The sequence below is a fragment of the Nerophis ophidion genome, linkage group LG02 (genome assembly GCF_033978795.1).
Source record: "Nerophis ophidion isolate RoL-2023_Sa linkage group LG02, RoL_Noph_v1.0, whole genome shotgun sequence".
Classification (NCBI taxonomy): Eukaryota; Metazoa; Chordata; class Actinopteri; order Syngnathiformes; family Syngnathidae; genus Nerophis; species Nerophis ophidion.
Window position 1 is genome coordinate 57,648,297 of NC_084612.1, and position 26,705 is coordinate 57,675,001.

A 26,705-nucleotide genomic window follows, 5' to 3' on the forward strand; every position below is an offset into this window, starting at 1 on the left:
TTAAATGCTTCTACTGAGGTAGCATCTCGAACTGTTACCGGGAGGGCATTCCAGAGTACTGGAGCCCGAACGGAAAACGCTCTATAGCCCGCATACTTTTTTTGAGCTCTAGGAATCACTAATAAGCCGGAGTCTTTTGAACGCAGATTTCTTGCCGGGACATACGGTACAATACAATCGGCAAGATAGGCTGGAGCTAGACCGTGTAGTATTTTATACGTAAGTAGTAAAACCTTAAAGTCACATCTTAAGTGCACAGGAAGCCAGTGCAGGTGAGCCAGTACAGGCGTAATATGATCAAACTTTCTTGTTCTTGTCAAAAGTCTAGCAGCCGCATTTTGTACCAACTGTAATCTTTTAATGCTAGACATGGAGAGACCCGAAAATAATACGTTACAGTAATCGAGACGAGACGTAACAAACGCATGGATAATGATCTCGGCGTCTTTAGTGGACAAAATGGAGCGAATTTTAGCGATATTACGGAGATGAAAGAAGGCCGTTTTAGAAACGCTTTTAATGTGTGACTCAAAGGAGAGAGTTGGGTCGAAGATAATACCCAGATTTTTTACAGAGTCACCTTGTTTTATTATTTGGTTGTCAAATGTTAAAGTTGTATTATTAAATAGAGGTCGGTGTCTAGCAGGACCGATAATCAGCATTTCCGTTTTTTTGGCATTAAGTTGCAAAAAGTTAGCGGACATCCATTGTTTAATTTCATTAAGACACGCTTCCAACTGACTACAGTCCGGCGTGTTGGTCAGCTTTAGGGGCATGTAAAGTTGGGTGTCATCAGCATAACAGTGAAAGCTAATACCGTATTTGCGTATGACGTCACCTAGCGGCAGCATGTAGATGCTGAAGAGTACAGGGCCAAGGACCGAACCCTGGGGAACTCCACACGTTACCTTAACATAGTCCGAGGTCACACTGTTATAGGAGACGCACTGCATCCTATCAGTAAGATAAGAGTTAAACCATGACAGGGCTGAGTCTGACATACCAATTCGTATTTTGATACGCTCCAATAAAAAATTATGATCGACGGTATCGAAAGCAGCGCTAAGATCGAGGAGCAACATAGATGACGCATCAGAGTCCATCGTTAGCAATAGATCGTTAGTCAATTTTGCGAGGGCTGTCTCAGTCGAGTGATTTGCCCTGAAACCGGATTGAAAGGTTTCATATAGATTGTTAAACGCTAAGTGCTCATTTAGCTGCTCTGCAACAATTTTTTCGAGGATTTTCGAAATAAAGGGAAGGTGAGACACCGGTCGGTAGTTTACCATGAGGTCAGGATCGAGGTTAGGTCTTTTAAGGAGAGGATGAATAACCACTTTTTTGAATGCAACGGGAACAGTGCCCGAGGAAAGTGATAAGTTTATAATATTTAGCACTGATGGACCTAATAATACAAAAAGCTCCTTGATAAGTTTCCCAGGAAGTGGGTCAAGTAAACATGTTGTTTGTTTTATTCCATTTACACGTTGTAACAATCCTTCTAATGTTATTTCATCAAAACGAGAGAAACTATTTTGGATATTTGCAGTATCCGCCGTATATACAATCGTATCTGTGTTACTATAACCCCGTTGTAGCTGGGACGCATTGTCTTTAATCTCCTTTCTAATAAGTTCAATTTTCTTATTAAAGAACTTCATAAAGTCATCTGCCGAATGGGTGGAGCTACTGGAAGGAGTCCCTTGTTGGGTTAGCGATGCTACTGTACTAAACAAAAATTTTGGATCGTTTTTATTAATGCGGATGAGATTTGAGTAATAATTAGTTTTAGCTAAGGTAAGCATGCGTTTATAAGTTATTAAACTATCACTCCATGCTTGATGGTGCACCTCAAGTTTAGTCGTGCGCCATTTGCGTTCCAGCTTTCTACATAATCATTTCTGAGCTCTAGTTTCTTCAGTAAACCATGGCGTACGCCTTTTTGGAGCCTTTTTTAACTTCAGCGGTGCTATACTATCAATGGTTTCGCGCAGGGCGTTGTTAAAGTTGTTAGTGAGGTTATCAATAGAGCCCACATACTTTGGGAACGGTGCCATTACCGAGGGCAGTAGGTCCGCAAGATTCGTCGTTGTGGCAGCATTAATGTTGCGGCTGCTATAGCAGTTATTATTATTATTAGCTTGCCGAACATGAGTCTGAACTTCGAATTTTATAAGGTAATGATCGGACATTACTTTAGTATACGGGAGTATCATAATTTTGGAGACGGTGATACCTCTGACAAGCACTAGGTCTATCGTATTACCGCTGCGATGCGTCGGTTCATTTATTATTTGTGTGAAACCACAGCTATCAATTATAGTCTGGAGCGCCACGCACGGTGGGTCCAATGGGGTATTCATATGGATATTAAAGTCCCCCATTATAATTATATTATCGGCGTGCGTCACTAGATCAGCAACAAACTCTGAGAATTCACTAATAAAGTCCGAATAGGGCCCTGGGGGGCGGTAGATAACGTCCAGGCACAGAGGCAGAGGTGTGGCAGACTTCATAGAAAGCACCTCAAACGATTTATATTTATTATTTAAGTTAGGACTAAAGTTAAAGTTTTCGTTGTATATTAGTGCGACACCCCCTCCCCTTTTGAGGTGACGGGCAATATGCGCATTCGTATAGTTAGGAGGGGATGCCTCATTTATCGCAAAAAAGTCGTCTGGTTTAAGCCAGGTTTCGCTAAGACCGATGACGTTAAGGTTGTTGTCTCTAATGACCTCATTGAGTAATAACGTTTTGGGAGACAAAGATCTGATGTTTAGAAAGCCCATATTATAGGTAGTGGGCTGTTTTAAGGAGTTGTTGATAAAATTATCCGTAGTAGCAATATTAATAATGTTGCGTTTATTATGCGCAGTGTACTTAAAATAATTACGACCATATCTAGGAATTGATATGACGTGAATTTTCAGATTGTCTACTTGGCGCTGCGATAAACTGAACGCATCATAATTTGCCACCTCAGTAGAACGCATGTCTAACTCTGACGTAGTCATAGACACAGTAGAAAAAACATTTTCTGAGTTGTGTATTATTCTACGAAAATTGCTATGTGTACAGGGATCATCCAGCCTGGCGCTGGCTAGTTCTAACTTAACTGACTCCATACCCAGGCTAGCAGGCTAGCAGGCTCTGTAATTATCCATACATCTCTGTGCCATGTCTGTCTTAGCATCGCCGGTAAAATGTGCAGACTCTCTGGCAAATTCAATGGGGGTCTGGCGGCAGATTTCTTGCCAGTGGTGCAACTTGAATCCCTCCCTGTTAGTGTTGATACACCCTCCGACAACACACCGACGAAGCATGATGTCTCCAAGGTTCCAAAAAATAGTCGAAAAAACGGAAAATAACAGAGCTGAGACCCGGTGTTTGTAATGTGAAAATGAAAATGGCGGGTGTATTACCTCGGTGGCGTCACGTTCTGATGTCATCGCTAAAAGACCGATAAACAGAAAGGCTTTTAATTTGCCAAAATTCACCCATTTAAAGTTCGGAAATCGGTTAAAAAAATACATGGTGTTTTTTCTGCAACATAAAGGTATATATTGAGGCTTGTATAGGTTTGGTGATAATGTTCCCCATTAAGCACTTTAGTTTTCTTCATATTGTTCTTCTTATAATAGCAGCATCAAGTTACTATACTTGAAATATGTATTTACCATTCCTGAGAGCTTAACTTATATAACCATGTCTAAACACAATAAAATAGCATATAAATTATTTTTCAGAACACACACATTATACAAAATATATTACAAAATCAATAAGAAAACGGGAGCTCTAATTTGGGAGTCTGAATTAGGATCATAAGTTCCTATACAAACATTGCGCACTCACGTCACCATTTTGTATTGATTACTGCAGCCATACTACTGTGCTCGGCACTGGATTCATTCACAAACACTAACTGCAGCTTGCAAACACTTTGGAATTAGGCTCCAACATCAGAATGTGTACTTAAAATTATAATGACCATATAGATATCATTCAGTGAGTTGATTCACCACAACTAACCTGTTAAACAGGAGGAAAAAGCACATAGAATGTTTCAGTTGTTCACAGACTGGCCGCTCTCATCAGAATGACGAGACACTTCCGGTCTGCAGGTAATACCATTCAATTAAGAAGAAACGCTCGACTGCCCCCTACTGGCCAAGGTGAATATTGACAAATGTGGAATGACACCTCCAAAAACGAATTCAAACCACAAAATAGAATACACAAATCAACACAAAAATGTGACACATTATGGGTGGGTCACATATATATATATATACATATACATATATATATATATATATATATATATATATATATATATATATATATATATATATATATATATATATATATATATGTATATGTATATGTATATATGTATATATATATATATATATATATATATATATATATATATATATATATATATATATATATATATACATATATATATGTATGTGTGTGTGTGTGTATGTATATGTATATACATACAAATGTAGATGTCTGTATATGTATGAATACATAGATATATACCGACCCCTTGTGGTTCTATGCCATCAACTCCTCTTGCACGCATAATAATTTTGCCATTGAGCACAAGCCTGTTCAATAGAGACATGTATGTATATTATGAAATACATGTACAGTCCTTTGAGACATTTGTGATTTAGAGCTATATAAATAAACATCGATTGATTGATTGATGATGTATGATGTGGAACTGACTACACACTCAATAAACAACAAATAAAACATACATTGGACACTCAATGTTACATTGTCCACTGTAAAAGCAAGCACCTTTGATTTATTGGAAATTTTACTCATCAAACCATTAATCAAAATAACAAATACAAATCAAAGCTGTTTTCTAATAAAACAAATCGCTACATCGTTTAGCCCTTTATACACAATTTAATAAAAATGCTATTGTTTAATCAACAATGAATGATACTGAATATATTATAACCTTGACATGCAAGTACATCTTCAAAAATGTTGTAGCAAACCATAAAAGCATAAGAAAATCCAGGGAGTCAATGGAGGAGGGTCCCTTTGAACGAATTAGAGTTAATGTGTTTTTTTGTGGGGGTTTTTTTGGCGAAGTACTGCTGCCCTCATGTGTTGGATTTGAGACAGTATCTGCTGGTCAGGCCGAGCGGGCACAGTCCCTCCAGATCCTGGAGGTATGGTTCCAGGGTTTATGTACCAAGTAGGAACCCCAACCCAAGGCTGCTGGAACATAGGCGGGGAGCCTGCTGTCATAATGTCAATCTGATGAAAAAAGTAATACCTGAAAAAAGTAAACCAAATAACAAAATTATATCTATTTGCATCAAATGAATTCACTTTTATATGTTGAAGCATGTATTTACAACACTGTAGTTTTTTATTTTCTCTATTTGTATGCAGTTCCATAAAAGGCAAGTTTTATACAACAACCAGCTTTCCCTGTTTAAAAGATGATCCACCAAAGTTGTTCTTATCCAACCATCCATCCATTTTGTACCGCTTATTCCCTTTGGGGTCGCGGGGGTCGCTGGTGCCTATCTCAGTTACAATCGGGCCGAAGGTAGTCTACACCATGGACAAGCCACCACCTCATTGCAGGAGTTGCTCTTATGGCATCTGCATAAATGGTCCTTGCATGGTCTCTCAGGTTTTCAAAGTGGCTTACAGTGACTGAGGTCTTTTGCTAGTCGGCTGTTTCACGTTCAGTTTTTTTAAGTACAGTCGTGGTCAAAAGTTTACATACACTTGTAGAAAACATAATGTCATGGCTGTCTTGAGTTTCCAATCATTTCTACACTGCAAAAACTGAAATCTAAGTAAGATTAAATATCTCAAATAAGGGTGATATTTGCTTATTTTCTGTCTGATAAGATAATTCTTTTCACTAAGCAGATTTTATGTTGGAGTGTTTTACTTGTTTTAAGGGTTTCGGTCGTAAATGATCTCAGTGAGATATTACAGCTTGTTGCTGAGATTTAATGACTTATATTGAGTAAAACATGCTTGAAACTAGAATATCAACTGATGCAAAGCTGTCATTAACATTCACAAGTATAAAACTACTTTTTTAAAGTAATATTTTTTTACTTCAAGCATGAAAAAAAAATATGATGCCGAGCGCATATCATTATGTCAAGATAATGGCACTTAACTAGCATTTACTTAATTTAAGAATATTTTTCAACATATTGAGCAAAAAGGTCTCCTTTTTTTACTACCAAGAAAAGTGCACTTGTTATTAGTGAGAATATACCCTTTTTAAAGTATTGTTGGGTTAATTGAAGTTAGCTAATTTTGCTTGTTTTTGAAAGTCTTGACAAGCCGGATATTCTTGTTCTAGTCAATGCGTGGACTTTGGGGTTTGTTTTCCTGGAAGGCAAAGGAAAGTTGGAGCGGGCAAGGCGTTTTGGTAAGGACATATTTATTAATTACTATAAAAAAAGGAACAAAAGGCGCGCACAAGGTGGAAGTACAAAAACTTTGACTAATGAAACAAAAACTTGCACAAAGGCAGAAACTATAAACATGAAACAAAACTTGATAACTATGACATGAAAAAACAAAAATTTACTTGGCATGGCAAGAAGCATAATTATGGACAGTATCAGAGGCAACTTTTGGTTTAATTAATAGTTACATGATTAGTGAAAACAGGTGCGTGACTCCAAATGTGAAACAGGTGAAACCAATGGTTGCTATGGTGACAAAACAAGAGTGAAAAAACAGGAACTGAGTGTCCAAAATCCAAACAGAACATGACTTAAACCAAAACATGATCACAGGCATGACAGTTCTGGCGGATACTTTTGCTTAGTTCAAATAATATACCTCTAGTTTTTGTATTATTTTTTTCTTGTCTTTGAACACTAACTTATGTTAACAGTGTACAATTCCTTACTTTTTTTGTGATGGAATGATTGGAGCACATACTTGGTCACAAAAAACATTCATGAAGTTTGCTTCTTTTATGAATTTATTATGGGTCTACTGAAAATGTGAGCAAATCTGCTGGGTCAAAAGTATACGTACAGCAATGTTAATATTTGATTACATATTTGATGAAAAGTTTCACTGCAATAAGGCCATGAAGGGCCGAAAAAAAGCAAAGTATTATCATTCTATCTGTGTGCTTCGAATTGTTTTACAGCTTCTTTAATACCTCCCATACATACTTAGTAGTCTTATCTAACTTGCAAATCACCCGCTCTCTGTCTCACCGCTCCTCTCTCAGCTGGCCAGCTGCTAAGCCACCAAAGCTTAGCGCGGAGAAGGTGGCGTCGGTCTGAAGGAATTTACGCTCCCACACGACGCGACCACGTCCCTGAAGACAGCAAGAACTCGACTCGGTGAAAGGAATAACGCTAATATGGCTTCCTGCTCTTTGTGCACCGTTGTCACTGCTAGAGCAGTGGTTCTCAAATGGGGGTACGCGTACCCCTGGGGGTACTTGAAGGTATGCCAAGGGGTATGTGAGAATTAAAAAAAATATTCTAAAAATAGCAACAATTCCAAAATCCTTTATAAATATATTTATTGAAAAATAGCAACAATTCAAAAACCCTTTATAAATATATTTATTGAATAATACTTCAACAAAATATGGATGTAAGTTCATAAACTGTGAAAATAAATACAACAATGCAATATTCAGTGTTGACAGCAATATTTTTTGTGGCCATGTTCCATGAATATTGATGTTAAAGATTTCTTTTTTTGTGAAGAAATGTTCAGAATTAAGTTCATGAATCCAGATGGATCTCTATTACAATCCCCAAAGAGGGCACTTTAAGTTGATGATTACTTCTATGTGTAGAAATCTGTATTCATAATTAAACCACTTGTTTATTTTTTAACAAGTTTTTAGTTATTTTTATATCTTTTTTCCCAAATAGTTCAAGAAAGACCACTATAAATGAGCAATATTTTGCACTGTTATACAATTTAATAAATCACAAACTGATGACATAGTGCTGTAGTTTACTTCTTTATCTTTTTTTTTCAACCAAAAATGCTTTGCTCTGATTAGGGGGTACTTAATTAAAAAAATGTTCACAGGGGGTACGTCACTGAAAAACGGTTGAGAATCACTGTGCTAGAGGACCGTGAATCTCGTAACTTTAGATGTTGTGGCTAGTCATACACCCCAGTCTACCGGGCACCACACCTTAGTCATTGGGACTCCATCAGCCGAAACATGAAACTTAGCAAACCAGCCATAATTAAGTGCATTCTGTATGAAACAAAAGTTGAGCTGTTTGTTAAGTTAAAGTTAAAGTTAAAGTTCCAATGATTGTCACACACACTAGGTGTGGTGAAATTTGTCCTCTGCATTTGAACCATCCCCTTGTTCACTCCCTGGGATGTGAGGGGAGCAGTTGACAGCAGCGGTGGCCGCGCCCAGGAATTATTTTTGGTGATTTAACACCCAACTCCAACCCTTGATGCTGAATGCCAAGCAGGGAGGTAATGGGTCCCATTTTTATAGTCTTTGCTATGACTCGGCCGGGTTTTCAACTCACAACCTATCGATCTCAGGGCGGACACTCTAACCACTAGCATACTTGCCAACCTTGAGACCTCCGAATTCAGGAGATTTGGGGGTGGATTTGGGGGGGTTGAGGTCGGCGGGTTGGGGGGGTCAGGGTTTGGTGGTTGCGGGGGTGTATATTGTAGCGTCCCGGAAGAGTTAGTGCTGCAAGGGGTTCTGGGTATTTGTTCTGTTGTGTTTATGTTGTGTTACGGTGTGGATGTACTGCCGAAATGTGTTTCTCATTCTTGTTCGGTGTGGGTTCACAGTGTGGCGGTTCATCCTGCAGCGCCAGTTCTGCTTACCAAAAGTGGCCCACTCGGCTCACTGCATTCCACGGCCGGCTCCAAGCCAGCGAGCCGGGCCTATTACCCATTTAAAGTTTGAGAATAGGTTGAGATCGTTTCGGCCCCACGCCCTCTAATCATTCGCTTTACCAGATAAAATTGACTTCTCGAGCCTGCTGTCCTGGGGGACACTTTGGATGGAACCAGCTACTAGATGGTTCGATTAATCTTTCGGTAACAGTGTTGACGTTGTTTATACGGCCACCTTCAGTGTGACCTTATGGCTGTTGACCAAGTTTGCCTTGCATTCACTTATGTGTGTGTGAAAGCCGCGTTTATTAGGTGACTGGAGGAAAAGTGGACGTGATGACAGGTTATAGAGTACGCTAAAGGCAGTGCTTTTAAGGCATGCCTTCAATATTGTTGTCCGTTTGGAAATCGGGATAATGGTTGCCCCGGGAGATTTTCGGGAGGGGCACTGAAATTCGGGAATCTACCGGGAAAATCAGGAGGGTTTGCAAGTATGACCACTAGGCCACTGAGTAGGTACGAGGCCACTGAGTAGGTACCACAATACCCAGCGATATGTTTCGAGGGGAAAAGGTGAGACCTTTAATCCCAGGAACATCACACCTACTGTCAACAGCAGGATTGTTATGTGCAGCTAAGTTATATGTGACTAATGATTGTGTGACAATATTCACTGGTCTTATTCTTTCATTTTTAACATGACAATGTGAGTTTGTCTGTCTAATGTTTTTTGACACAATATTTAGGTATAAAAAGTGTCACGCATTCTCCTTTTTGTGTGCTCAATTCCTTCTTTTGAGAAAGACTTTAAACATGTGTAAGTTGTTAGGCATGAGTGAAATACATTTCTAAAATGCCGTAGAAAAGGGCAAAAGCTAAAAACTCACACTATGACTAATATAATTCCAAAAATATTAGTACACCTTCAAAAAATTAAATACAATTTTAAAGCATTTTCGCCAAATAAAAGTGTACATACTAGGGCTACGAATCTTTTGGTGTCCCACGAGTCGATTCCATATCGATTCTTGGGGTCGCGATTCTATTATATATTGATTTTTTCGATTCAACGCGATTTCCGATTCAAAAACAATATTTTTCCGATTCAAAACGATTCCGTATTCATTCAATACATAGGATTTCAGCAGGATCTACCCCAGTCTGCTGACATACTAGCAGAGTATTGAATTTTTTTAAAAGCTTTATAATTGTAAAGGACAATGTTTTTTCAACTGATTGCAATAATGTAAATTAGTTTTAACTATTAAACGAACAAAAAATATGACTTATTTTATCTTTGTGAAAATATTGGACACAGTGTGTTGTCAAGCTTATGAGATGCGATGCAAGTGTAAGCCACTGTGACACTATTGTTTTTTGTTTTAGTTTTTATAAATGTCTAATGATAATGTATATGAAGGATTTTAAATCACTGCTATGCTGAAATTATAACTAATATCGATACTGTTGATAATATTCATTTTTGTTTCACTAATTTTGGTTTGTTCTGTGTCGTGTTTGTGTCTCCTCTCAATTTCTCTGTTTATTGCAGTTCTGAGTGTTGCTGGGTCAGGTTTGGTTTTGGAATTGGATTGCATTGTTATGGTATTGCTGTGTAGTGGTTTGTTTGATTGCTAAAAAAAAAAAAAAATTGATTTTTTTTTAAAATGAGAATCTATTCTGAATCGCATAACGTATTCGATTAAGTTCGTATTCGAATCGATTTTTTCCCTCACCCCTAGTACATACAAATACATAATGTGGGATTTGCAATATTAACTATTAACGATAAAACACTGAATATGAAGAAAATATGAACATCTCTCTATCTTTTTAAATACCGGACGACTGTCTTGAGATCGATCATTTACAATAAAGATGCAACAAACATGGCTAAACATGAACTCAAAATAATATCACTTTTCTGTACAACAGAACTTTGTTGTGGAAATCTCCTTCCGCGTCCCTCCCACTCATGTCTGAGTCTGGCCATTGTAAACAAACCCCACCCATTCTGCTTCGTGCCTCGTCTGATTGTGGAGCTGATGTGACATAGGTTACTATAAAAATGTGTATCTTACTCAAAAAACATAGATTGGAATACTCTGAACAGTTCAAGACTCACGGTAATTTGAAAAATGCACTGCACATCATAGTTTCCTTGGTCAAGGTTTAAAAATACATATTTGGAGATGTCTGGCGGGCTGGCTTTAAAAGCTCAGCGGGTCGTAATTTGCCCTGCTTTACACGGATACATAGCTTTCCAAAGTGTTTTAAGCATGACATCATGCCCTCTTAAGGCTTTTAGCACATAATGACTAAACTACGTACACAATAAAAACTTGCATTACCTTTGAGTGATGTCGACTAATGATAGAGATTCCGATGGCAAACGTTAGCTATCATTGAATGTCAAACACTTTTACTAGTACATTATTTTACACAGTTTATCTTAGAGGAGCTCGGGCACAGCGTTTCTGGGTGTTGTTGATAAATGGCTTTTGCTTTGCATTAGTAGAGTTTTAAATTGTACTTACAGATGTAGCGACAAACTGTAGTTACTGGCAGTGCTTTTTTGAAGTGTTCCTGAGACCATGTGGTGATATCCTTTACACACTGATGTCAGTTTTCGATGCTGTACCGCCTGAGGGATCGAAGGTCACGGGCGTCCAAAAATGGTTTTCAGCCTTGCTGCTCAGATTCTATAAATGTTTTGATGATATTACGGACTGTAGATGATGAAATCCCTAAATTCCTTCCAATAACTCGTTGAGAAACGCATTTGTTGACAAAGTGGTGACCCTCGCTCCATCCTTTGTGAATGACTGAGCATTTCATGTAAGCTACTTGTGTACCCAATCATGGCACCAACCTGTTCCCAATTAGCCTGTTCACCTGTGGGATGTTCCAAATAAGTGTTTGATGAGCATTCCTCAACTTTCTCAGTCTTTTTTTGCTACTTGTACCATCTTTTTTTAAAACATTTTGAAGGCATCAAATTCCAAATGAGCTAATATTTGCAAAAAATAGCACATTTCGAGTGTTAAGTATCTTGTCTTTTCAGTTTATTCAATTAAATATGAGTTGAAAATGATTTGCAAGTCATTGTATTCTGTTTTTATTTACCAATTACTTTTAGAATAATTATGTATAAGTTGTCAAACATCTCTTATGCTTAAAGGCCGTTGCTATAGTTATTATCAATTGTTGCTGAAGTTGTACTTTTTTATCTGTGCAAAGACACATCTTGTGGTCTTGCTTTGCGAAGTTTTCTCCAGTCAGCAGTTTGGTTCCAGACCCTGCCTGCTGACAGCCAAGGACGGACATCGGGTACCCCGGCGCGGACAGGACAGTGACAGGGCGAAATCACGAGTGTCACCACATTTCCATTATGAATAATCATGTATTGTGTCTACTGGGGGCTGCTTGCAGCCTAAGTGATGTTAACTAGGGACCTCCCAAATAAATAGAGGAGCACGTGGGACTGTACCTGAGAGCGTAGGGGGAAACTGTAATTGAGCGTACAGTCCAATACGTCTCTCCTCATGAGTAAAATTCAACTCTGTCTCTGCGTGATTCCTTCTTCTTGTTTTGTGTAATAGATAGTTTGGTGTTTGAACCTGACATTTACACAACGTGCCAACTTCACTGGTTTTTGGTTTTGTAGATAAACATATTGATTTCAGCAGGATAATGTCATTGCATTGAACTTACACACAACAAAAGAAAAAAGAAAAATAACAAAGCCGTTATTGTGATAATAGTATATTTATATGGGCATACATACAGTGTTTTCTTCTATTAAAAATCAGGTTGTGACTTATACAAAGAAATAAAGTTCACAACAAGTGTTGTAACCTTGTTATTTGAGCATGAGTGTGGTTTACTCAGGTAAAGTAAGCGGATAAAACAGAAGAAGACAGAAAAAAGAAATGAATTTACTGGTTTAATAGGTCGGGCTGAACAATTATGGAAAAAATATGTTAATTTGCATTTTTCTGCTTAAAATTGAGATTGTGGTTTTCTGACAAATATTCCTCGAACACACACACACCATGTTCAGGGCCTATTAGGTACATTTTGAGGAATCCCACTGTTTTAAAAAACCTTACAAGACAGTATTTTTTTTTCTTCAAACTTCAACGGTCTTGCCGCCGTTTTTCCTCTGCGTTCTCAAACGAACGATTGAATGGGTACCTACTGAATAGAAAGAAATAATACGCAGACTAAAATAATCCATCGAGTCCAAACATGGCGCACTTGCTTATTTAAAAGTACATGAATGCATGTTAAGAAAATTAATTGTGCCACGGTCTGGGGACAGGCCACAAAATGTGTAGTGAAGCCTCTGTTGTTGTTATATAAACACACACCAAATATATTTGACCAAAAATCAATGAAGCATCATCACTGCGATATTACCCAACAATATAACATGAGTTTTGATAATTTTATAAATTTCACTATACTCTCGGCAGGGTCCTTAAGGGTGCATGGGAGTTTGCCCGATCAGTCTGCATGTGATTTGTGGAATTGGAGAAGGCATTTGACCTGTGTGGAGTGCTCAGGGAGTTTGAGGTATTGAACTGATTGTGGCGGTCCGCTCCCTGTATGATCAGCGTCTGAACTTGGTCCGCTTTGCCGGTAAGTAAGTCGGAGGCGTTTCCAGTGAGGGTTGGACTCCGCCAAGGCTGCCCTTTGTCACCGATTCTGTTCATAAGTTTTACGGACAAAATTACTAGGCGCAGTCAGGGCGTTGGGGGGATTCAGTGTGGTGTCTGCAGGATTAGGTTTCTGCTTTTTGCAGCTGATGTGGTCCTGATGGCTTCATCTGGCCAGCTCTCACCAAATCGGTTTGCAGCAGAGTGTGAAGCGACTAGAATGAGAATGAGCACATCCAAGTTCGAGTCCATGGTTCTCGCCCGGAAAATAGTGGAGTGCCATATCCGGGTTGGGGAAGAGATCTTTCCCCAAGTGGAAGAGTTCAAGTACCTCGAAGTCTTGTTCACGAGTGAGGGAAGAACGAATCGTCAGATCGACAGGCGGATCGGTGCGCCGTCTTCAGTAATGCCGAACGCTGTATCGATCCGTTGTGGTGAAGAAGGAGCTGAGCCGGAAGGCAAAGCTCTCAATATACCGGTCGATCTACGTTCCCTTCCTCACCTATGGTCATGAGCTTTGGGTTATGACCGAAAGGACAAGATCAAGGGGTACAAGCGACCGTAATGAGTTTCCTCCACCGGGTGGCGGGGCTCCCTCTTAGAGATAGGGTAAGAAGCTCTGTCATCCGGGAGGAGCTCAAAGTAAAGCCTCCACATGGAGAGGAGCCACATGAGGTGGTTCAGGCATCTGGTCAGGATGCCATCAGAACGCCTCCCGAGGGAGGTGTTTAGGCCACGTCCAAACGGTAGGAGGCCACGGGGAAGACCCAGCACACGTTGGGAAGACTGTCTCCCGGCTGGTCTGGGAATGACTCGGGATCTCGGGGCAGGGAAGTCTGGGTTTCTCATTTTTAAAAGCTATCTTTAAGTGTCTTATTGGATTAGCTCCTGTTATGATGTGTGTAGAAATACAAAGATACAGTAGTGAAGGTGTTCAGGCTCGAGCTGCGGTCGGTGGGAGTTGCAGAGTGAAAAAGTGCCGGACCACTCGGGGTCAGTCTGCGTTATCAGTGAAGGCCTCACATCTGTGGAAGTCTTTGCCACTGGATTTAAAGTCGCAGTCGGACATTGAACGTTTCTCTACAAAACTGAAAAAGTGGCTTAGGAAAATCAGAGGTGTGAGCACTAGAACTGGGTGTAGTATTCACAAATAGGGCCAATTATTTTCAATTAGTTTTTATTTTTGTACTTGTCTTAATCCTTTTGTACGTGTTTTACACTTTTCCCAACTATTCTTTAAAAGCCTAACCACGGACAAGGATTACAAATTAGCCTGTGGCATGAAGTCTTAAGTACATTGACATTGGTTACCTGTGGGTAGCAGTGTTTCATTGTACTGTTCCCGGTCAAATAAATACATAAATAAATACAATTAATAAAATGTGTGTGATCGCCACTCCTGCAAAGGGATAAATGACTGCCGGTGGTGCTGGCTGGCCTTCAACAGCCGGAATCAGGGCAGTGTGGGTAACTCTCCTTGGATGGCGAGGCCTCGCTGGAGAATGGGACAGTGAGGAGGAAGTGTCGGCCAATGGCAGGGCAGAGTGGTTCTTTGAGTGCAAAAGCAGCATTTTTTTGTAATGCAGCTCGTTAAGGAACTTAGAAAAAAAATAATTGTTAGTGTAAAGCAATTTTTTTTGTGTGGACCTTTTCTCATGACTTACTGTCAATCAGTAGGTTTATGGTACCGGGTGGAGCCTGCTGTAGGCCTACTTTGGAACTAATTTCAGCTTTTCAGGACTTCTTTTTAAGATTTTTTTTTTCTGAGGGCACTGAATCGATCACAAATGGACTGTTTGGGATACCTTCAAAGATGTCTGAGGAGAGTACTGTCCTATCGTCTTTCGGTATCAACCGATGACGTCTGCTTGAATGAGACGCAAAAGGTCGTCAAAGACAACTTGAAAAGTCAAGTTATGATCGATTCAACGCAATGCAGTAATGTATGAACCTGGGTAACTGCGAATACTCACTGTTGTTTCTCACCACATATCAAGCACAGAGGCAAAGCAGCGTCAATGACAATGAATCACATCTTAAAACTCATTTGTATACGCCAGCCTTTAAATAGACCAGTTGATCTGCCGTCTCTTTTCCGCTCTGCCCCCCTCTCTTGTGTGGAGAGGTTATTAGGTGACCACAGGTGACGCGCTAGCTGTTCAAAGTCGGGAACCGGGATGGACCACTCACATGTGCATCAGTTGGGGACGTCTCTGCGCTGCTGACCTGTCTCCATTCAAGATGATACCCGGCTGGCCCCACTACAGACTGGACTCTCATACTATTAACTAGATCCACTGGACGTCCATTGCACCGTTCGCCCAGGGGGTGGGTGTTCCCACCAAGGTTTCTCATTGTATCTCATTGGGTTGAGTTTTTTCTTGCCCCCAATGTGGGATCTGAGCCAAGGATGTCGTTGTGGCTTGTGCAGCCCTTTGACACAATAGCGATTTAGGGCTATAAAAATGAACTTTGATTGATTGATTGATGAAGAGAAAATAACCCGTCCATGCAGAATTTAACTCTATTTTCTTCTGAAATGTTTCCTTTTCGGGATGTATTCATGGTAAGCTTACTGCGGGGGTCACACACTCAAGAAACTTGACTTCTCTCTTTTACAAACGTCTCACAGTACACACACCCTGCCTTCCTAGCGCTTATCCAATCGCAGTCAAACTCAAGCTTGACTTTACAGAGAGTCGAAATTTGTAAAAATGCACATTACCACCACTCTAGAAATACACAACGAAGAGGGCTCAAGAGCCACAGTTTGCTTATCCCTGCGGTAGTCAAACAGCATTTAGTCATTGAGGTGGGGAACAGTCTGACCGCCTCAATCCACTGATAGGCAATGTCCTTCAGAGGAGCAGGTGGCTTCGCAGGGAACAAGCTTGTGGAATGTTAAAACAATCTACTTGAGGAGCCTCGATTCGGGTTTAGCATAGGCAGTAACATTGACATTATATAGTGAAAAAAACACAAGACAATAGCGTACCTTGTGCAAAACTCAAAAAACACAGGTGCAAACCCTTCAGTCGGCGAACACGAGGACAGTGAAAAAAATAAATATCAAACTCTTTATCAGTTTAAAAAAGTAATCCGCTTATTCAGTTTGACCAAGTGTCTGAGAAAAAGGCCTCGTATTGTCTTATCCACAATAGTTATTTAAAGGCCTCCTTGGAGCACTCCAGGAGTCGAGTGGGTGCAAGATCTTTGGATCCACAGGGTGCCCTCAGTCCAGCTCGGGCCTCCTGGGGTACCGCTTACACTTGTGACCCCTTGCTCTCTGCCTTGTCAGACCAATCAGACGAGGGTGCCAAGGTCCTGTTAACTTTCCTGTCGAGAGGCCCAAAGGTGATCTCCTTGGTGCAAGCGAGGCTGAAGAGGGCTTGGTACAGGAACTGATACTGGTCCTGGCGAGTAGTTCACAGACGGGGCGGTCGGAGATCAAGACAGTCAAAGAAAAGAAATACAGAGAACTGGTAAGAATGACAGACTTTCCAAATGCATTTCACCCTTGAGAGGATGAGGTGATGAAAGGTAAACAAATAACGCATAGGAGAAAGTTTTGTACCAGTTTCACTTTTGTTGTTCTGATCAATACTCAAAATATTGAGACTTTTGATACTTAAGTTATTTGGAATAACATACTGTCCATCCATCCATTTCCTACCGCTTATTCCCTTTCGGGGTCGCGGGGGGCGCTGGCGCCTATCTCAGCTACAATCGGGCGGAAGGCGGGCTACACCCTGGACAAGTCGCCACCTCATCGCAGGGCCAACACAGATAGACAGACAACATTCACACTCACATTCACACACTAGGGCCAATTTAGTGTTGCCAATCAACCTATCCCCAGGTGCATGTCTTTGGAAGTGGGAGGAAGTCGGAGTACCCGGAGGGAACCCACGCATTCACGGGGAGAACATGCAAACTCCACACAGAAAGATCCCGAGGCTGGATTTGAACCCAGGACTGCAGGACCTCCGTATTGTGAGGCAGACGCACTAACCCCTCTTCCACCGTGAAGCCCAATAACATACTGTCTATCATCAAAAGGAACAGAGAGTAAGGTAACTGAATCGTTGAGATCTCCTTTAAATGAAAAAGGATTGGTGAAGACTACTTTTTTCCGCCTAGTTAGGTACGTAATGGGCAAGTGCATTGTAATCTCCTCACTCATTCACTGTCATTTGTTTATTTAGAAATACCTCCAAAAACATGCACCTGGGGCTTGAGTGGCAACACTAAATGGTTCCAGTGTGTGAATGTGAGTGTGAATGTTGTCCGTCTATCTGTGTTGGCCCTGTGATGAGGTGGCGACTTGTCCATGGTGTACCTCCGCCTTCCGCCCGAATGCAGCTGAGATAGGCTCCAGCACCCCCCGCAAAAATGAAAAGGGACAAGCGGTAGAAATGGATGGATGGATTACTGGCAATTAAAATGAATCACTTAGTATCATAAAACATCAAGTGTACCGTATTTTCTGGACCATAGGGCGCACCGGATTATAAAGTGCACTGCCGATGAGCGGGTCTAGTCAGGTCTATTTTAATACAAAAGGCGCACCAGATTTTTGGGCGCATTAAAGGGGTCGTATTAGTATTTTTTTTTTCTAAATTTAAAAGACTTCCTTGTGGTCTACATCACATGTAATGGTGGTTCATGGATGATGTTTTACAGATCATCTTCAGGTCGCTTTCTGACAGTCGCTTCAGGATGCGCCACCATGTGGGCGGTCTTATTTACGTGGCTGACCTTCGACAGCGTCTTCTCCCCGTCATCTTTGTCGTGGCGGTGTAGCATGCAAGGACGGGAGTGGAAGAAATGTCAAAAGATGGAGCTAACTGTTTTATTGACATTCAGACGTTACTTCAATCAATAATGGAACAGCATCTCCTCATCCGTGCAACAACAACGCCGGAAATGTGTTCCGTGAAAAACCGTCCGACCAGAACTCCATAATAACTAAAGTTCCTTGGGTGAATAATGTATACTCACTACACTGGTATTTCCATGGGGAGATCTTAGTTAGAACTTTACACTACTTTATATTAGAAATGGCAACAGCAGAGGATGAATGTCCCATAACAAGAAGATAGTGAAAAAGAAGAAGCTTATCGACTACGGAATCGGCACGGACTACAGTGGCGGACCTGCACACATTTTCAGGACTTATGCAGATCCCAAATACACATCAGCAGGTACCAGAAGGTAAGAAAAGTTGGTTTTGCATACTATTGTGAAACAAAACACCAGATAATATGGCTGCTAATGGGTGCATTTTATTTATTTACACACCGTAGTAATACTTTTATCTCTGACTATGGTAGCCATAACGGTCCGACAATCCATTAAGCGGTACGGCTTTAAAGTCATACTAAAACATTTTGACAGATTTTTGATTGCCTCGTGTAATGTTTTTTTTTTTTTTTTTCAATGGAACCTTTAAAGTTTTGGTGTTTACTGGCGTCATATTGCAGTCAATACGTACCTCTTATGTGTGACTGCCAAAACTGGTCACACTTATGATTACACCATGTACCAAAAAAATGGCTTCGAGGTCGGTAAGTACAACCAGAATTACTCCGTACATTTGGCGCACTGGGTTATAAGGCGCACTGTCGATTTTTGAGGAAATGAAATTATTTTAAGTGCTCTTATGGTCCGAAAAATACGGTATGTACCCTTTCATTGTAGGCTATTTGGAGACACTACACACAAAGTTGAATATAAATGGGTGAACACATTCAGTTTAGAATAACGCCATCATTTGTTTCGTTCTTTGATTTTATTTCATTTGAAGATGATTTCCCCAAGAGCAGCAACGCTTGAATACACAACTTGTTTAAGATTTTAACCAGACACATCACGTATATTTGCACTAATTGTGGGATCTGTATCGCAGATATAGCTTGCATTTTACTCCATTTGGATCAGAAAGAAAATCATTGGTATCGCACAACATTATTTTGCATCTCATTTTGCTTAACTGTGTCACACTTATCATTACACTAAGTACCAAATAAAATAGCTTTGAGGTGGGTAAGCTCAACCAAACTTATTCCTTACATTTGGCACACCAAGTTTTAATGTGCACTGTCTAGTTTAGAGAAAAACATTAAGTGTGCCTTATAGTCCGGAAAATGCGGTACATCTATCCATTTTCTACCGCCTGTCCCTTTTGGGGTTGCAGGGGTTGCTGGAGCCTATCTTAGCTGCATTCGGTCGGAAAGCGGGGTACAAGTCGCCACCTCATCACAGGGCCAACACAGATAGACAGCTAAATAAAACGCAATATAGTGCTCGCAAAACAGTGATCAGTGTTGATAGATCACGCTGTATAACACATTTGCATATTTTTTTCTGATAATCAGCATATATTTTATATATTCATTAATTCAGACAGGCACCATGGATTGTGTTCCGCATTCCTCTCACTTAACAGATGCAATCCACTGTGCACAAGTGTAGTGGATCGGCTTTGCACGTGTTATTAAGTTTGCATATTTTTTAGTACACGTAAACATGGACGATGGGTTTATGGTAGGATAAGGAGGTATCATGCCAAATTTCTTCCCCCCTACAAAAACCTACCCACCCCCACCCCCCATTTACTTCCGGGGTCATGATTAATACAGACGTTTTGTTAACGCTATATTATAAAAATATAACGCTATATTGGAAAAATACAGACGTTTTTTTAACGCTATATTATAAAAAAAATCACAAAATTTACAAACACGCTATGGGATGACATAAGAGGAAACGTGACCCCGGAAGTAAATGAGTCATCCCATAGCTTGTGTTTGGAAATTGTTTTTAAAATTTTTTTTATAATATAGCGTTAACAAAACGTCTGTATTTTTATAATATAGCGTTATATTTTTATAACATAGCGTTAACAAAACGTCTGTATTAATCATGACCCCGGAAGTAAATGGGGGGGAAGGTTTTTGTAGGGGGGAAGACATTTGGCGTGACAGAGCCTTTCAGAAGTCTTGTGTATGGGACTTTGAAATGACATGCTACACCCCTTAGTTTTCAATATAGGGTAAAAGTGATTAAATGTTTTCATCCGTTTCATTTATCAATTTTATTTCACACTGTTTTCTGCATGTGATTCCATAATTATCCTCCATAAAATGTATTATTTCTTATTGGTGTTTTGGTGTTTTGTTTTGTAGGATTTGGACATTGGTCTAAAAGGTTAAAGTACCAAGGATTGTCTAACACACACTAGGTGTGGTAAAATTAATCTCTTCATTTGACCCATTCTCCTTTTCATCCCCTGGGAGGTGAGGGGAGCAGTGAGCAGCAGCTTTGGCCGCGCTTAAGAATCATTTTGGTGATGTAACCACCAATTCCAACCCTTGATGCTGAGTGCCAAGCAGGGAGGTAATGGGTCCCATTTTTATAGTTTTTGGTACGACGAGATCGGTAGGTTGTGAGTTCAAACCCAGGGCGGACACTCTAACCACAAGGCCACTGAGCAGGTGGCTAAAGGTGAGGTACCACTGTAAATCTGAATGAAAAATGGCCACACTTGATTGGGAATTTATTAATGGTTACTGGTCCTTCAAGATCACCCCTATGGTCCTCTCTTCAAAGCAAGGTGCGCACAATGTTTTAAGGACAACTTTGTTCTAACTGTGTTAGAATAATTATGTGTAAGTTATCACACAACTCTTATGCTTAGAGGCTGTTGCTATAGTTATTATCAATTGTGCTGAAGTTGTACTTTTCTATCCGTGCAAAGGGACAACTTGCAATCAAATTGTGAGTTGTCTCGTATCAGTGTTTGTATCCAGACCCGGCCTGCTGAATGCCTTGACGCAGACAAAGCAGAGACAGTGCGATTACACGGGTGTCAGCACATTTGCATTTCTGAATAATCGTATCTTGTGTCCAACTGGGGCTGCTGAAATGACCCCCTTCCTTCAGAAGCAGCCTCAGTGATGTAACCAGGGACCTACCAAATAGGAGGAGCACGTGCGACGGTACCTTAGAGCGTAGGTTGGAACTGTAACTAAGGGTACAACCCAATACGTCTCTCCTTGTTGAGCAAAATTTAACTCTGTCTCGGCATGATTCCTTGCTTCTTGTCTGTTTAATAGATTTCATCAGTGTTTCAACCTGACAAATTGGCAAGTTTTACTGAAGCCAGCTGAGAGACAATATCTGTTCCCTGCCTCATGCGGATCAGACTTTTCTGTCCCCAAGCCAGCGGGTCCGACTCACCATGTCTGTGAATACTCCTCGCCTCATGAGGTTGATCATCTTGACTACTTGATAGACATTGACAACTCCCTCACTTTCAAGTTGCTGTGACAGTGTAGCGAGGGCACACAGCAACCCGGCGGATACCGCTCCGAACCTGATAAAGAAATATAGAAAAAAAAAAAATTACATTCATAATTCCATATGTTTTTAGACACTATGAAAAATGACTAAGAGTTTCTGAAACTTCAAACAAATACTTAAATGTGTCCCATGAAAAACCGTCCAACCGGAACTCTTTAATAACTAAAGTTCCTTGAGTAAATAATGTAAACTCACTACACTGGTATGTTTCAGCGCCTTCATGGCGAGTTTACTGACAGATATAAGTAAGAACTTTACACTACTTTATATTAGAAATGGCAAAAGCGGAGGATTAATGTCCCATAACAAGAATATAGAGAAAAGGAAGAAGCAAGGACTACAATGGCGGAAGCGCGCTCATTTTCAGGATTTATGCAGTACCCAAATACAGATCAGCAGGTACCAGAAGGTAAAAAAAGTTGCTTTTGCGTAATATTGTAAAACAAAACGCCAGATAATATGTCTTACCTTTTACTCTACACACACACCATAATAATACCCCTTTGTTGAAGCACAGTACAATCCATCAAGCGGTGCGGCTTCATAGCTTACCAAAGTCGTACTAAAACATGTTGATTGATTTTTGAGCACCCTGTGTAATCTTCTATAATATCAATGCAACATACAAAATGTTAGGGTTGTTTACTTGAGTCATATTGCAGTCTAGACGTATCTCTTATGTGTGACTGCCATCATATTGCAGTCTATATGTATCTCTTATGTGTGACACTTATCATTACACCATGTACCAAATAAAACTGCTTTGAGGTCAGTAAGTGCAACCAGAATTATTCCCATACATTAAGCGAACCGGGTTACAAGGCGCACTGGCGAGATTTGAGAAAATATAATGATTTTAAGTGTGCCTTATACGTTATTTCTGAAACAATCCTTTTTTCCCTCATACTTCCTTCAACGGTTTAGAATTTGCCCAATTTGTGAGTTTTTGAGCACCATGTGTAATGTTCTATACATTCAATGGAAGATATAAAATGTTGGTGTTGTTTACTGGAGTCATATCGCAGTCTACACGTAACTCTTATGTGTGGCTGCCATCATATAACAGTCTACACATATCTCTTATGTGTGACTGCCAGCTACTGTTCACACTTATCATTACACCATGTACCAAATATAATAGATTTGTGGTCGGTAAGCACAACAAGAATTTTTCGGTACATTAGGCGCACCGGGTTGTAAAGTGCACTGTCGAGTTTTGAGAAAATTAAAGAATTTTAAGTGTGCCGAATAGTCCGTAAAATTTGTTATTTATGAAACAATCCTTCTTTCCTTCATACTTCCTTCAACCGTCTAGAATTTGCCCAATTTGTGAGGTTTTTTCCAACTTGTGACATTTACCCGTAGATATTTGTTTATGGAATGGTTTTGATCAGCTGAGAAATTTATAGCAATTATTGTGTGTCAAAAACTGAGGTTGAACAAAAAATAATAATATAATAATTTCGGTGCAGAAAAACGTATTGTACATTCACATTACAAGAAGATACATGTAGGGAATGACATATTGTAAGAATAAAACTTCCAAAAACTGAAAACTTGTTGGACTGTCATTAAATACGTCAACATGTTTAGTCAAAGGCTGTAATTTGGTGGAAAATATTTTTCAACATCTCCTTTCTTGATGTGGTGACAGATTGAAAAATAAAAGTATCAGACTGACTCATCGTGGACAACGGTTGGTCCATCGCGGATGGCCGCTTCTTTCCTGATGACGTCGATGAGCTCAAAGGTGCTGCTGACGGGCATGTCAGGATTGGGCCACCTGGGGCACTGGAAATGCCGTACCTCTAAAACGTAGTCATCCTAGCGGTCAGAAATCAAAAGAGCAAAAAGAGGACTTTGTTAAAAGGGACAATATGCAAGATTGTCAACAGTAAGTGTGTCCTGTCTTGGATAGTTGGGTTGTACGGTATACCGGTAATAGTATAGTACCGCGATACTAATGAATCATGTTCGGTACTATACCACCTCTAAAACCGGTCAACCACCCTCCTATGCCCCCGGACGTCGTCGTCACTTTTGTCATTGCTGGTTTACGGGCAGAGGAGCATGTTCGGCAGCGCACAATCACGGAGTGCTTACAAGCAGACTACAGTGTGTGGACAGAAAAGAGAGAACGGACGCATTTTGGCTTAAAAACTAAAGATAATGTCATGCTTGGACTTGGTCTTGGGTTGTTTTCCCGAGGTGCGAAGCGAATGGAGTGGAAACGGCGTGAAGGTAGGTACATATGTAATTTATTTACTCATAAACTAAAAACAGAAACAAACAAAAAGGGCTCACAATGGAGGTACACAACTTGGGCTATGAAACAAAAGACTAGCACAAAGGCTATAAACTATAAACATGAAACAAAACACTTGTGTTATGGCATGAATGACAAAAACTTATGCGGACAAAATGAACCGCATAGCAAGGCATGAAGCAGATAATCGAGGTCGTGAAGGAGGTGATGTTGCCAGACTGACTACCTGGTAACTGTGGCTTAAATAATGAACATGATAAGTGAAAACAGGTGTGAAACAAGACAGGTGAACTGATTGGTCGTCATGGTAACAAAACAGGGAGTGAAAAAAAAAAAGACTTAGAGTCCAAAGGTCAAAAGCACCTGGTATTCCTAGGCAGTCTCCCATCCAAGTACTAACCAGGCCAGTCACTGCTTAGCTTTGAGAACAGATGAGATTGGGGATACTCAGGGTAGTATGGCCATGCAAAACTCATGATCAGACATGCCAGATGAAAACTAATGAGTTGGCATGGTAACAAGACAAACAAGGAAATGCAAAACAGAACTAAATGTCCAAAAAACTAAACATAGCATGACCAAAACAAAACATGAACCATAGGCGTGACAGATAAAGGTAAGGTCATAACACTGAAACGCCCTCATGAAGAAGTGCTTTAAGACAGTGGTCCCCAACCTTTTTGTAGCTGCGGACCGGTCTACTCTTGATATATTTTGTCCCGCGGCCCGGCAGGGGTGGGTGGGTTTTGGGGGTGATTTTTCAATTTTTTTTTCTTTGTCATGAAAAAGGGAGGTTTTTCAGATTGGTGCACTAATTGTAATTGTATCTTGTGTTTTTTATGTTGATTTAATAAAAAAAATAAAAAAATAAATAAATAAATAAAAAATTATGAACAATTCTTCTGCGGCCCGGTACCAATCGAACCGCGGCCCGGTGGTTGGGCACCACTGCTTTCAGACATGGGTAGCTAGCTAGCGGCTAATGTCCAGGTTTTAGCTACTTCTAAATCCCTAATCCTCGTCTTCCAAGTATCATCCCTGCAGGACGAGGAATAGTTAAACATGTTTTACTTAACACAGTCGCTCAACGGCGTCACAATGTAAACACCTGACATCCCCTGTAATGATGCCAAGTACAGATAGGTATCTAGTTGATACATCACGACATCTTATTTCATTTTTTTTTTTTTATTATATGTGGGGGGGGACGTGGCCTGCTTGCTCCAAAGTACGGATTTTGTGTTGATTTATTGTGCTTACAAAAGTAAACGATGACATTGAGAGACAGTAATATATGATACAACAAGGTGGCAGCTAAAGAATGGCTTCCCCGTTAACCCCCTTTTATTATCACACAGGAAATCCTGCCAGGTAAACAGCTAATTTTACTAATTTTAACTGGCAATAATTGTCTTTAACAAACAAATGACATACATTGGCGTAAGAAAAAGTAGTTCCCACCAATCGCGTTTAATTTAGACAAGATCACAATAATTTGGATACTTACTAACTACAGTGTGCTCCTTTTAATGGCATACATTATCTCAAATAACTTAAGTATCATAAGTATTGATATTTTGATTAGAGAATCAATATCAATACTTCAATATCGAGCTGCATCAGTATTTCAATATTGATCCACACATCACTACTGAGAAGATAAAGTGGATAATATTGATTGAATAATGGAAAAAAACAAATCAAAAACACAATAAAGATAATCAGAGTTAGAGTTAAAAAAAGACAGCAAATTAAGTTAATTTTGAGAGCCACAATCTAAAGGCACCGATTCTTCTGGCTCTGCTTCTTGCATACTAGTTTTCGGACATGTTGTAAAGAAAAATGAAAATATGTGATGTATCATACTGAAATTTTATACATGTTCGAAAAAAAATTCAACCAATCAACCAAAGATTCTAATGAGTTACTTTAAAATTCAACATTGTGAAGATGTATAGAAGCAGTGCAAAACTGCCTCTGCTGCCAAGCCGAGACCTGGTGTTAGTAGCGGCGACCACAGCAAACATAAAGCCACATGACAGATTAGAAAGCGTTCGGAAACAGTTTCAAAGAAAAGACCTTAGGGCAGTGGTACCGGGTCGTGGTCCGATTGGTACCGGGCCGCAGAATAATTTTTTATTCATTTTTATAAAAAAAAAAAAAAAATATATATATATATATATATTTTTTTTTTTTTTTTTTTTTTTTTTTATTAAATCAACATAAAAACACAATATACACTTACAATTAGTGCACCAACCACAAAAACTTCCCTTTTTCATGACAAGGAAAAAAACAAATAAATAAATAAAGGATCCCCCCCACCCGGGCCGCGGGACAAATTATTAAGCGTTGACCGGTCCGCAGATACAAAAAGGTTGGGGACCACTGCCTTAGGGCATGCGTGTCAAACTCTGGCCCGCGGGCCAATTTTGGCCCGCCGTGTATTTTCATTTGGCCCTTGAGCCAATATCAAATTAACATTAGAGCTGGCCCGCCGGTATTATACAGCGGCGGTGTCGCTGTAACACCGCATTCAC

At 40.0% G+C, this 26,705-nt stretch overlaps 1 protein-coding gene across 4 annotated transcripts in view; it reads right to left on the reverse strand.

Moving 5' to 3' along the window:
- Positions 1–12,653: 12,653 nt before the first annotated feature.
- Positions 12,654–26,705, reverse strand: part of LOC133542939 (receptor-type tyrosine-protein phosphatase gamma-like) — a 797,325-nt gene continuing 783,273 nt past the window's right edge. For all 4 annotated transcript variants that reach the window (XM_061887219.1, XM_061887226.1, XM_061887237.1 and 1 more), the window contains 3 exons: positions 23,581–23,723; positions 21,777–21,912; positions 12,654–16,948 (listed from right to left, as the gene is read on the reverse strand). In XM_061887219.1, coding sequence (XP_061743203.1) covers positions 16,799–16,948; positions 21,777–21,912; positions 23,581–23,723 — 429 coding nt within the window. In that variant the 3' untranslated portion in view covers positions 12,654–16,798. The remainder of the gene's footprint in view (positions 16,949–21,776; positions 21,913–23,580; positions 23,724–26,705) is intronic.